Source organism: Polyergus mexicanus, unplaced genomic scaffold (assembly GCF_030449975.1).
Source record: "Polyergus mexicanus isolate NDT 795.1 unplaced genomic scaffold, iyPolMexi1.0 SCAF_10, whole genome shotgun sequence".
NCBI classification, from domain to species: Eukaryota; Metazoa; Arthropoda; class Insecta; order Hymenoptera; family Formicidae; genus Polyergus; species Polyergus mexicanus.
In genome coordinates, this window is record NW_027223330.1 from 1,211,161 (window position 1) to 1,225,459 (window position 14,299).

Consider the following 14,299-nt stretch of genomic DNA (forward strand, 5'->3'; position numbering starts at 1 on the left):
TTAATTCTTTAAATAATATTAATTAAAACGAGAATTTTAACTTTTATATTTTATCTTAAAATAAATTTTAAAAAATATATTTTTTTTAGAACTTTCTTAAAATGGATATAAATTAGCTGTTAAAAATAAACTTTAAACAATGTTCAAATATCTATGTAAAAATTAAAATTTTAAACAGAAAAAAAAATTATTTGAAAGTTAAAAGTTCAGAAATAATTTTTATTTATAAAAGTTTAAGAGTTTTATTTAATCCCTGCATAATATCAAGAATTAATTACTCATTATATCGTAATTAATATTATGCGCAATAATTATTTACTGTGATTAATATTAGATTTGTCGAAAAAAATGTGCCACGAATTTGCAGATCGATCTTTTTTAATCGACACTGTCACACAAATCATTTCTTGCGTCACAATTTTTTTTTATAAAAAAAGAAAGGTATATATCGCGTAATGGATCGGCAAATAGGATGTTTATATGATGGTTTCATAATGGGTGTTTCTTTTTTTCGCGCGAGTCTACGTCGAGAGGGAAAAAAACACGATAAAACGGCCATAGAATTCCCCTTTTTCTGTATTCGGCGTGTGTAATTTACGAGAAGTTGGTAACCAATCTTGCGTAATTCGGTCTGATGTGCTGGATATAATTTCAATTTTAATAGTCGCCAGACGCATTATATTTTCATGGCTTTGCATAATCGAGCCGTTAAATCGTCGACGCTGCGGCGTCCGAAAGAAATCTATGGATGCGGCCAATTGGGGCGGACAAAGGCCGTAAATAAGATAAATAACGAGCAAGAGCTCTTATGTCCGCGTTCGGAAAGCGCGGAGATTTGAAATTTAATTTTATATATCAATAATGTGTTTGAGTTTATACTTTGGCTTCCCTTTTAAAAGAAATTTTCTATTTTTTCCTCTCTCTCTCTCTCTCTCTCTCTCTCTCTTTTTCTATTTAATATTTAAAACTTGCTTGAAAAATCCGATAGAATGCTACGGAAGTTTACAACGCAAGTCTTTCTATTAGACTGATTTAAAGAGATACAATATTACTTTAGAACGTATCAAATTTCCACATAACTTTTTGCACGCGCGTATAAATGGAGCACGGGATACTTGGCCATTATCGGTGGTCAGTGAATCCAGTTAACCAACTGGTACCGACAGGACGGACATTGTTACGCCCGTTTTTGTCAGGTGAAATTCTAGTTCACCATCGGTGGCTCGCACGCCATCATGCGACTTTCCCCATTGCGTCTCCTTCGTGGAAAGTCTCTTGGATTCTGTTGTCGAAAGCTAATTCAACGAACTAAATGGATGTAATATGCAATTCCCGATCCAGTTTATATCGCTAAGTATAACTTATTTTGCACAGAAAAAAAAAAAAAATAATAATAGCAATTTTTTCAATTAACGTCGTCGACATACATATATTTACTTGAAGTTTTGCGAAAACTCAATCGTATCGGTTAGTAATTATATTTCTCAATTTAAGTCTATATGTCGAAAGTTTCAAGAGATCGATTAAAGTCCAGTTTCTTCAAGAACACTTAAGATGGAAGGATGGGGAAATATATGACGGGTAAGAGATACACATACGCAACGTATATCGTCAAAATATATTCGATGAAAAAATGATGTTGCAAAAGAGTCAGACAATCCTTCCGCATCGTTACAAGGAGGAATAATAACAGTAATCCTGCGTATCGTCATTGCTATTATTACCTCTCGCCTAGTAGAGAAGCCACGACCGAATGCAATTAATAGGGCCCTACAACCTAACCCTGCGTGCGTGTGTGTGTGTGTGTGTGTGTATGTGTGCGTGTGTGTGTGTGTGTACATATATACACATACGAGAAGGAACATCCTTTATTTACAGTAACAGTGTCGAACCGTGGATTAATCTCGGGGATTTGTCTCGCCGTCTCTTGAGCAATAATATACAATTACGATAACGCGCTCTCGCAGCTCGTGTTTTATAAATAATTAATATTATCCCGTCAAAATCCAGCGTTTCACTCTCGCGCATTCAACGAAGTGTCGGTTAATCTCTTTTGTCTTTTTCGAGAGAAAATAAAGACAGTTTAAAAACGAAATATAAATTTCATTATTTCTCGATCGATCAACAGTAGTCAAATTTGTCGAAAATATCTCTGCAGCGAGAATGAAAAAAAAAAAAATATATATATATATATATGCTGTTGAAAATATTATGATATAAATAATGCTGATAACTTCTATATTCGCGACCAATAAATTAATTCGTCGACATTCCAATAATGATCGATTGCATTCGAAGAATATTAATAAGTGACGTTCTGTTGAAAAATGTCGGCAGTCGACAATTCTTCGAGAATTCCCGAAACGCTGGATTTTCACACAGCACTGGTAATGTGTTTGCGACCCTTAATTACACTTAGACGAATAAATAGATCTCGTTACTAATTACATTGCCTTCAATGAACGACTTTAGTGTTCTGCGACGAAACGTCACAATTCGAGCTACAATAAATACAACGATTTTATCAATTAAACGGATCCACACGAGTGTGTCAACACGTCTACACCTTCGTCGGTTTCACGTCGTCTCGATCAACCATTCGAATCGATATGCGAGCTTCTTGACAAGATGACGCGAGGAAAAATTGAGTATTTCCATCGGTTTGCCATCGAAGAGAAACTCAGATTCAATCGCGATAAGTCGGCGCTTTCGAGAAGCGCGTCCCTCGATTCTTCGCTGATCATCCCAATTTCCGTTTGAACATCGCTGGACATCGCAGAAAAAGTTTTACAGCCAGTTCGCCGATTGGTAATACAATCCGTCATTGCTTTCGTGAGCGAGATCGCTCGCGCGAGAAACCGTCCGCGACGACATCTCGGAATCGCCGCGAGAGATGTTGTATCGCGTGACGAGAACGTGACGCTAGTTGGGAAGGACGAACCTGGACCTCGAAGATCACGCGCAGTCCAGGGACGCTAGGGACGCGGGGCTATGGGGGCCGCCGAGCATGAAGGGCGGGCTCATCGGTGGCCCGCCACTTCCGGCGCTGTTTCCGTAAAGTTCAAGGTCGCCGAGGCTGCCACCGTCCACCCCGCCGTCGCACTTGTCCGACTTGCCCTCCTGTTTCAGCACCATACGCCGCCATTTCGCTCGCGCATTCTGGAACCAGACCTGGGAACAAAAATGAGCACAAGGTTCGACCGTGTTACGTTACGAGTCAAGTCATCTTGCTAAAGTTTGTACGAGATACGACCGATTAACAATCGATTACAATGATTGAACGAAAGGGTTATGATTCTAATAATTGGATTCTATAATTCTATGATTTCTATGATTCTATAATTGGATTCGATAATTGGATAATTTGGACCTCAAATGAACAGTCATGAATCAATAAAAAGGTATTTACGAAATACGAAACTAAGGGTTTTAATTGTCTAATTGAAGTCTGGTGACATACGCACCATATATACGTATGTATATACATGATCATAATAGCGAATTTTTGGACAGCTTTAGCACTCAGAAGACTCGTTATACAAGACTGTGTCCATGGAACTTTTCAATCCTTTTTTGATGCCTTACAATTATAACCATGTTTCAATGCTGTTCACTGGGGGTCCAACTTCAATAAACAACTGGGCATAGTCCTTTCTGATTAATGAGAACAATATATTATTATATATAATACCTCTCTTCTGTTTTTTTTTAAACTACTTCCTAAACTATTTTTAAAAACAATAATAATCTTTTTCCAACCTCTTAAAAAGTTTATACGGAGGATAAGAATCGAACGGAATCGAACCTGGGCGACCTGCCGACTATCAGTCAGCAACTTCTACATAAAGCTACGCAACACCCCTAATATTCTCGTAGAGAAATTATATTGTCTTTACATCATATTGAAAAGAATTTATGAGCACCGCTCCATATCTATCCGCGCAAATATAGCGTTTACAGATAAGAGAAAATGCATATAGGTACGTACGTTCGAAAGAAGAGAGAGATTTTCTTTGTATTCACAATAGATGAAAGACGGTACAGGTCGCGTCGCCATTTTCAAGATAGTCTCCACCCCCGTAGACTTGCAATGAAAGAACTCGCAAACCGACAACTAGTGCGTTTCCCCCTCGAATGCGTGAGATTGTGTGCGCGTAGTACGCGCGCGCAGCGAACAAGTATTCGTACGTTTCGCGATCAATATCAAGCAAGATGGCGACCAAGAACCCTACGAATACAATAGTAGCCACCTCCAACCCTCTCCTTCGGACTCGACGAATGAACGCAGAAGCAGGAGCAATATGTAACGGAGTGACTGTTGTACGAAAGTAAGATTTGGAGAAACATGGCGATGATCTCTGAGCATTCTTCGAGTATCAGATTCGTTCCAAACTTGTTCTCGACTGTGATCAAATCATTTATCTTCTTTAGCTTTTCTTTTTAAAGAGAAAGAATAAGTTTATTACAAATATCCATATATTATTTAATTCTATCGAGTTCTATCAGACTTAATTTGAAAGATTCATAATTTGATGATGAAACTTTCTTAAGACTTTGAAAATTTACACTTTCTTGATTGCATAATGAACTTATAAACCGAGGTATAAAGCGAGAACCTTATTTCCTTTCTAGACCGTGTTACCTCATTTCGCATCGCTTCATTTACTTCCAAATCGTCAATATCACTTCCGATCATCCCCTCCCACGGGTCCATGACACGCTTCACAAAGGAAGGAACGCGCGAAACTCTCGTAACTGGTCTAATAATTTAACGGTAGGTGGGTTAACGAGAGCAGGCCGGCGCGGCAGGTTCCGACGGAAGCTTACTTAGCTCAGGGGGGTTTTGACTGCGTCTCCTCGGATTGACGCCGGCTCGTAATTACGGAGAAAGGCCGCAGCCCGAGCGTCGACGGAAATATCGCTCCGTTCCGCGCGGTTCTTTTAACTTCGCAGCCACGCCGCCGTGCGCCACACTAATTGGGAGAAGAAGCGCGTGTCTACGCGGCTCGTGCATGCACGTGAATATTTTTACAGGATGCATCTCACACCCTCCCGAGAGCGCTGTGAGAGAGGCAAAGGCCGTGCGAGAACCACCAGCTATCCATCTCCCGATTTCCTCTCGCGTTTGCGACAAAGCGCGTGATTGTTCTTGTTATATTTACACGCTGATTTATAAACGTTCGCGAATTAAATCTAGTCGAAAGTAGAAGATTTACAATTACGTGGAATATTCCGTGTGTTGAAGATTCTCGTCTCGGGGAGAGATACATGGCACATTTCAAAGATTTAACAGTATGTGCATTGTAAAAAATTTTCTAAAAATTCAGACACATTTTTGTCTGAATTCTCAAATCTGGATATCTGAGAAAATTTTCAGACGATCCGTCTTAATCATCAGAGTTGTTTTTTTTTTCCTGAAAATTCTGTTTGAAAATTCAGACATTATTCTGTTTGAAAATTCAGACAATGTGTCTACAAAAAAAAAAAAAAAACTGCAAACTTTATCTGAAATTTCAGACAATGTCGGTTTTTTTTTTTTTTTTTTTTTTTACAGTGTTGGAAAGCTAATCATTTGAACGGTATTTCATTTGGATAGAATTTTTATAAGTGTAAAATTAAAAATATTGATTGTCATTGAATATTTTTATACGACGAAATGCAAGGAGATAGTGAAAAATTTTGAAGAACGCGTTTAAGCACATGTAAAATTATTTTAGACTAAATGGGCATTTATTGTTATTAAAACTATCTTTTCTTCTTGCCATAAAATATCATCTAAGAAAAACAATTTTTATTTTCATAGTTAATATTGAATTTTGGAATACACTCTGTAAAATATTTTTTTTAAATTCAGACAGAGCATTCTGTCTAAAATGCAGTGTGTCTGGAAAAAAAGATGCAGACACTTTGTCTAAAGTTTCAATCAGTTTTTTTTTTTTACAATACAGATTTTTCTTATGTGGAATTAAAGAATGTAATGTATCTCGTAGCTTAGATTACGCAAATAAACGGGATCAACTAAAGTCAATTAAATAACTGCTTTTGGAGTTGAACGCGCGCGCTACGATTAAGGGGTCAATAAAATCGTAACGATTGAGAAAATCTCAATTTCAACATCGCAATCGTAACCGTAAAGGAAGAACATGCGCGAAATTGCAAATCGCAAGAGCGAACGATCTGTTTACCTGCAACACCCTTTTCGGCAGGCCAGTTTTTTGAGAAAGCTGCTTGAGATCCTTGGCGTCGGGATTGTGATTGATCGCGAAGTAGCTCTTCATCGTCCTTAACTGGTGATGCTTGAAACTCGTTCTCATACGCTTCGTTCTGCTGTTGGAGCCGGGTATACCTGGTGTCCCAGGACCTCCTCTACCAAAGGGCATGTCTATATAATCCGCATTTAAATCTGCAACATAAATCCAGATAACGCCGTCGTAAAAATTGCAATTGAACTTTGATGAAGACTCTCGCAATTTTAAAATCGCGGGAGTCAGAAATGTAAATTAAATTCCCATTTTACATCCTATCGATCAATTTTCCTAAATTCGATCTTCTCTTTAGAATCGACAGTATCATTGGCTTGTCGGAGAGAAGGTGTCGTGTCTATAAATTATTTGCCACATCGAATTGTAATTGGTCATGTATTCACCGGCCTTTCTCTCCCTTCGTCGATCTCTTTGCATTCGAGGAGCTAATGAGGTGTGATATGCATCAAACAGCGTTAAAACTTGCTTCCGTCGTTATATTCGAAACTAGACTCAATCAATAGCTCTATTCAAGCTCGCGAAACATCGAGAGAGTGTTTGGAGAATGTTTGATAAATAAACCGCGCGTTTGCAGATTTCGTAATCTCTTTTCAGGACGTTATTTCCTTAACTTCTCTCTCTCTCTCTCTCTCTCTCTCTCTCTCTCTCTCTCTCACTCTCTCTCTTTAATTTCATATATAATTATCTGTTCTCCACTGCAATCTAAAGACGCGAAATTATCGAGACCGCGGTACCGCGCGTCGCTTATTAGACAATTAATCTTTACAAATTGTTCGTTTGTAAGAGAGAGAGAGAGACTGCTCGCTTCGAACTACAACCGTAACTCAAGCGCAATTACTAAACGCACGGCTATTTATCTCGCCTCGAAAGCGTGGACCGTCGCGGCCCTTAGCGATAGCCGTAAAAAATTGCCGGCATGATCGACGATAGATCAGAGACCGGCTTGTGGTACCCGGACGATCACCTGCGCGCCGCTACGATCCTTTTTCACGACGACACGGCGACACCGAACGACCTCCTCTAACGAGAAAAATAAAAGAAAAATAAGAGGGAAAGAGAAAGAAGCTAGCAAAGCGGAAGCGTCGTGGTCCGCGTGGCGGTTAGTTTTTCGGCTGGAGACCAACTTGTTCCCACGGGATCGTTCAACAATCGGGAATTGAGTCCTCCGCCCGGTAGAGAACTATCGGCGATAGAGCTGCCGCCCACGCGCGACCGCATACTACGCGCTTTGTTGGGAATTCGATTCGGGAATTTATGTCGCGCCGACAAATTTTATCGGGCTTCGGTGGCAAGCGTGTCCCGCGCGCCCACGCATGCCCGTAAATCACGGGGCGTCCGCAGGCCTCCGCGAGACACGCTCGCTCCCCGACTAAACTGAGCTTCTCTACCTCCTCTTGGACTCTTGGACACATTTCCAGATTTTTGAAACTCCGCGAGTCCGAAAATTTTGAGAATTAATGAAATTAATGAAGTTAATGAAAGATTTTTGAATAGAAAGAATTTTGATACTTTGACATGCAACTCTCTCTCTCTCTCTCTCTCTCTCTTTCTCTCGATCGCAATACCAGAATCGTTAAAATTCGAGCACTTACCGAGGCTCGCGGTCATGGCCTCCAGATCCTTGGGCTTCCTTTTCCTGGGCCTACCCTTCTGCCTGGGCGGCGGGACTACGGCGGCGGCGCCGTTAAAGTAGGGCACCTTGGGAGGCGAGGACGCATCTGGCACCGCGGGCGTGGAGGGCTGCAACGAAACCGGGCTAACGTGCGGGTGTTGGGGATGCATGGAGTGATGCGGGTGCGGCGGCGCGTGGTGATGAAGATGATGATGATGATGGGGATGATGGTGGAGGAACTCGGGCGAGGGGAAGGGCTGGCCGGGATAATGCGGACCGGGCGGGTAGACCGGCACCGGCGGGCTCTGAGCCGGATGCAGTTCGGCACCCATCTCGTAATGCAGCCGGCAAAGGACGGCGCCATCCCGCATGCCGAAGTGGTCGCCCTTCGTCAAGGGCACCGCGCAAGCCGCGCACGAGAAGCAGCGCACGTGGAAGACGAGCTCGCGCGCTCGCATCACCAACTCGGAGGCCAGGATCGCGGCCTGGCAGCGTGCGCACCGCTTCATGCTGCCGAACATCCTGTGAACAGAGAGAAAGGGGGATGGTGGTCAATATTAATACTGCGTGACCGAACGCGCACACCGAATACACTGTGTGCAAAGTGCAAAATTCACAAATGCACGTTAAATTTTTCTAATTTTCGATTATACGAGGAAGAAAATTGATATTCATTTATTGCAAATATTTTGTATTGAATGTGTAAATGTCGCAGTTGTTTATATATTTATGCTTCAAGAATATTGTATTTTTCTAGTTTATTTGTTTTATAATAAAGAAGGCGATATAAAGGCGTCTTCTTTATTATTTAAATTAATTTCTCAACTTAAATAATATAAAGAGGGAGAGAGAGAGAAAGAAAACGTTCGTACATATCGCCTTTTTTATTATTTAAATTAAAAAATTAATAATTGATAATTAATTCAAGAAATTAAATCCAACAAAGAGAATTTTCCACCACCAAATAATCCATAAAGTAAAACGCGTGTAGATAAATGACGAATCTCTCGACGTTCAATTAATCAAGAAGAAAGAGAAAGAGAGAGAGAGAAAAAAATTCACACGAAAATAAACTTACGCCGCGTTATCTCGCATAAACACATTCCACACGTCCGACTACTATCGCATCCTGATATACCCCGATATCAACGTCCTCGATAGAGAGTTTAAAGAGTACGACCACGTCGCACACGCGCGACGGACAGCGGGAGAGAGAGGGGAAAGAGAAGGAAATGCGAACAGAGAGAGAGAGAAAGAAAGAGAGAAACATACGCGCGGTCAAGCTGTGATATCGCTACGGTCTTCTCGGTAAGAGAGAGGATATCGCCGGCGGAGCAAAAGGGCGGAAAGGGAAAAGAGTATACCGAGCGCGCCGTGACATCGCTACTGCATTAGCGGCACCCTGCAGTCTCCATTACCGGAGCCGGTTGACTCCTCTCTCTATCTGGCCGACAACCGCGCCGCGGCTACCTACCCGGCCACTTATCTCTCTCCTCCGCGCCTTCCGAAATATATTACCGCACCCTCTCCCCGCCACCGTCACCCCCCTTTGCGCGTACTAAACAACCTAGATAAAGACGTGGCCGATCTTATAACGATCCCGGCCTCGGAGAAGTCGGTTCCATCGTAGGATACGCGTCCGTCCTTTACGATGTCCCTCCTCCCTCATGGAAATGCTCTCGGGATCGGAAATAGATATGTATATTTCGGCGATGCGGCGGAATAAACGCGAGATACACACCGTTCGTTCACTGCGAGAGGATGCGGCAGATCCTCTGCAGGTTTCTCAGACTCTCGATTTTTTTTTTGTTTTGTTCTTTTACCCTTCACATCCGCGAGGCGCTTAATATTGAAATCAGTGAAAAACGCATGCTAAATTTTTATTTCTTCTATATTTTGCTATTTAAAAGATATATATTTCTATATTTTTATATTACGTATTTGAATTTCATTTATTTCCGCGTTTTACAAATTTGACAATTATAATCTCTCGCGTCTCTCTCTGTCTCTTTTTTCTTTGATGTGAATCTGTACATGGATTGGTCAGGTTTTTAAATCGAAGGACTCCTCTGAAATACATTCGCAATGTTACAAGTGAGGTTACCACAGATCAGATATATTAATGTAGAACGAGATAGAGAGAGAAACAAAGGAAGGATGTGGATGCATTCGTGATCTGAGTTTCTGTGATTGGAAAATGAAGAGATGCGAAACAAATACGCATAGGAAAAACTATAGATATATTATATATAGAAAAAGCTTTTGTGTCATCTTTGCCTTAAGGCGCCTTTCCATGGCAGCGTCGAGCGTTAAGCGTCTGCGCAGAATATTGTTACCCAGAATTATATTTATTTTGTTTATTTTATTATATAATAAAATATGTGCGTATGTGTGTGTGTGTGTGTGTGTGTGTGTTATTATTATTAATAAAAAATATATTATAAAACGTTACTACTCTGTCAGTATAAATTAAAATAAAATAAAAATATAAATGCAGCAAGAGATTTTGGATGATTGAAATATTCAAATAAATAAGACACAAAAAGGGATTCACAATTGACAAAATGACGCAGTTTGGAAAACTATTGTTAAAAGTAGGAAATGATTTAAAGCAGCAGTATGTTATAAACATGCAGAAAAAGAAATTATGAAAATTACATCCCTTAATCCTTGATTAGATTCTAATATTTTGCTAGGGGATAGTAACGTTATATATTTTTTGTTTAATAATAATATCTATAATATAAATAATGTAAATAAATATCAATTTTCAGTATTAGTAATGTGTATCAGAACATAATTTTTTTTATCTCGATCGAATTCATATCATTCATCATGCTATTAGCAGCAAGAAGCTGAAATCTATCTCATTCAGATTCCTGCGCAATGATTTCTATGTAGACGCAGACGTTCGACGTTCGATACTCGATGCTGCCATGTAATGACACCTTTAGAGCCGCGTCTGCCAAGATAAACAGCAGACTTTCCTCCCTTGCGCATGCGCATTCGTATGTTTCTCTCGGCGGACGCACATCGTTTGTAAGAAAGGACTTGGAATTTGCATTGAAACTGTAAGTAATTTAAGAATTAACAAGTGCGAGAAATTAAGTGTATTATATTTTTATTAAACACGGTATCTCTTCTACATAAAATAAAAGAAGTTATTTTGTCGTCAGCAACAAATTATTTTCTCGGCCATCGGGACGAATGCGCGATTGCACATGCGCGAGGGAGGAAAGTATCTTATTATCTTAGTATACAGTAAGATAGATAAAACTCTATTTATGTATAATATATCTATAGGAAAAACAAGATTATTTGTTTTGAATGTAAACGAGAAATTGTCAAACACCATCGATCGTGAATGAAATGTAATACGATGTATGTGAGTATCAGTTACAGCAAAATAATTCTGTTCAAGATCACGTTATAGATTCTACAATGTTAGCTGAAATCTATGGAAATTGTTGGCATATATATAATAAAAATAAAAATCGCGCATACAATTGCAAACTTCCGTTCGAAGGACGAGAGATGATCTAGAATGGGGATATTCTCGTTACAAAAGACGAACATCCCTTTTGGCGGTAGTTCGGCGAGCGGAAGAGAATTGTAAATTCGAAGAGCTGTTTGTGCGTGTGTGTGTGTGTGAATATGTGTATGTAAGACCGAGACCTAATCTGTAGGATTAACCGCGCGCCGAGTCTCTCGCTCCTTCGAGGGTCTCTTGACTCGGGACACATTGTTATCATCTCTGATCCTATTGACTACCCCCGGCCTGAATAGGGCGATGACCACGGTAAGACTGGTTTTGTCTCCAGCGGTGTACCAACCGCATATTTTCATCTAATCGGATCTGTCGTATCCTGTTGGCTAATCGAGCGAGATACTGTACAAATGAATAACGCCGTTTAAGGAAAATTGAACAATACGCAAACAAAGTAGTTTTCGAATCCTCAGAAAACGATCTTTGCGAAAAACGCTACTTGAATTGCATTATTAAAATGGGAAAAAATGTGAAGAATATATCTGTGGAGTAAAACCGGAAAGAAAGTAACGACAAAGCGACGCATAAATTAACACAATTCGTGTGTACTACGTGTACTATCAGAAGTAATTTATAAAGTAAATTTATTATTGCAAAAATTTGACTAGACAGCTTTTCGTCACGCTTATCTACCTTTAGCAAGCAGGATTGGTGTTTCTTTTCCTTCTAGAAGAGGAATAATTTACCTTCATGGAAAGGTTAAAATACGAGACGTAGCGTGAAACAGCGTGAGACATTGTGACGTGACGCATAACGCGAACCAAAGAAGCTCTCGCAACCCAACCGTATTACCCTCACAATCCCATAAAACATTCTTCCCCCTATTTATTCCTCGTCGAAACACACCACACCCCGCGCATTCTTTGAACGGCCGATCAACCATCGCAGGTAAACGTCGCCGGCGATCGGAAACTAGAAGCCGCTTGAAATCCGCAGACTCCGGCCCCCCCGCCGAACGCGACCTGGAGGCGGTTTTTCGGGACCTTTCGTCACCTCTCTAAGGCCCGTCGTGCCGATTGAATGAACCGGCCCCGAACCGGGAACGAGACCTCATTCAGGGGTCTTCATCCTCCCGACGAGACGCCGGGGAGGAGGGCGGGAGCGGGAGGGGAGGGACGCCCGCAGAGTTTTACAAGATGCGCCATATGCGATACATTATTATACAATGCTCGGCAGCGCGCTATACTCGCTCTCCTTCGAGGGTGAAGGAAAAAAAAAAAAAGCGGCGGAAATCCTTTATGGAGCGAGCGCGCGAATGCGCGGCGGACCGCTCGCCGCGCGTTCGCACACTCGGACCACGTGGATTCCTCGTTGCCGCTTCTCCTCTTCTCCCTTTCTTTCTTTCTTTCCTTTTTCCTCTCACGTCCGGATCCTGAGAGAAAAAGAGAGAGAAAGAGAGAGAGAGAGTGTATATCCCCGATGCCGCTCTCTTTCTCTCTCTCTCTTTCTCTATTTCCGCGTTCTTCCGGGTACGAGACGCGTCCCGGAAAGAATCCGCGAAACTTCGAACGCGGTTCGTCTAATGCTCGACAATGCGACACATGCGCGATTTGATAATCAGCGGTCAGAGTTCACTGTATATGGAAACAACTTTCTCGTTTCTGCGAAAACGAAATAGAAAAGACCCACTTCGCGATTTCTCACGGACTTTGAGTGTCCAACGGTCGTATTTACGTAACGCTCGAAGACGCGTGCGACATTTTAAGAATCGACGTACAAGCGAGATATCGTGGAAGCGTATTATTTGGCGTGATATTTCGCTCGTCTCGTCTATGTCCCTGGTGTATTTTATCAATTTGCGCGCGTGCATTTATTTCGCGACCGCGATCTACGCGCGGATCCGCGCTCCCGATTAGATCTGCGCTGCGGTTATCGTCAGATGCATTAATTGCGGTCTAACCGGTAGAATTCCACTCAGCGGCGCTACCCCGACGGCCTTTATCGTGGAAATAATAATTTACGGCATCGATCGCGCCAGGCAAGGCCGGGGCCGCTTCTTAATCCTCGAAAGCGCGCGCAAAAAAAAAAACAGCTTGTACAGGCAGAAATGTAAGACTGTATTATAGCACGATACAGGGTGTCTCGAAATACAAACATGATATATTTCTCGCGTAATTTCGAAGGAATTTGTTTGTGCGGAAGTTTCAAAGGAGAATCCGCTAAACATATATACACACACACATACTCAAACATACACTTATACATATATATGTATACTCCTTTTTTTATAATTATTATTATATAAGGGGAATAGAGTGGCAGTATTATATTGATCATAGTATGATTATACTGGTAGATTAGCGTAAAAAAATAGTATAACAATATTCATTTCTGTAGCGTGAATATAAATAACTGATTTAAGAAAGAGATAATACGCCCATACAGCACTAAAGCTTGCAACAACATTGCTGCAATATTGCAATATTGCATATTGTAGTATAATGTTGCAGAAATATTACAAAGACATTATTTTACAATATAACTTTAGTAATGTTACAGCAACATTCAAAAAATATTCCAAAAAAAGTATTCGATAATCGCTAGTTCATTCGTTTACCACTATGCGGCGCATATTGCGCTATGTATTCCGCATTTTTTTTAGTCATGATGATTATATAAAGTTTACAAAGAGCGACTAATAAGATTAAAGATATAATAACTATTTTTATTAGCTTAAATTGTATGATATAACCCCAACATAGGAGACTTAGACATTGGACTAAGAATTCTTTTAATAGTTTCCATTCTTATATAAAATCAAAAATTTGATAATAATTTTTGATTTTATATAAGAATGGACAAACATGCAAGATACTTCAGATTTAAATAAATAAATTTTGAGATTATATGAAGACAAGAGAGATGTGAAAAAACTTG

The 14,299-nt window shown here is 40.5% G+C and overlaps 1 protein-coding gene across 5 annotated transcripts in view; it reads right to left on the bottom strand.

Annotated features, from left to right (window-relative positions):
- Positions 1–1,599: 1,599 nt before the first annotated feature.
- Positions 1,600–14,299, bottom strand: part of LOC138937150 (protein apterous-like) — a 40,035-nt gene continuing 27,335 nt past the window's right edge. For all 5 annotated transcript variants that reach the window (XM_070303120.1, XM_070303119.1, XM_070303123.1 and 2 more), the window contains exons 4-6: positions 7,856–8,397; positions 6,186–6,403; positions 1,600–3,171 (exon numbers count right to left, since the gene is read on the bottom strand). In XM_070303120.1, coding sequence (XP_070159221.1) covers positions 2,956–3,171; positions 6,186–6,403; positions 7,856–8,397 — 976 coding nt within the window. In that variant the 3' untranslated portion in view covers positions 1,600–2,955. The remainder of the gene's footprint in view (positions 3,172–6,185; positions 6,404–7,855; positions 8,398–14,299) is intronic.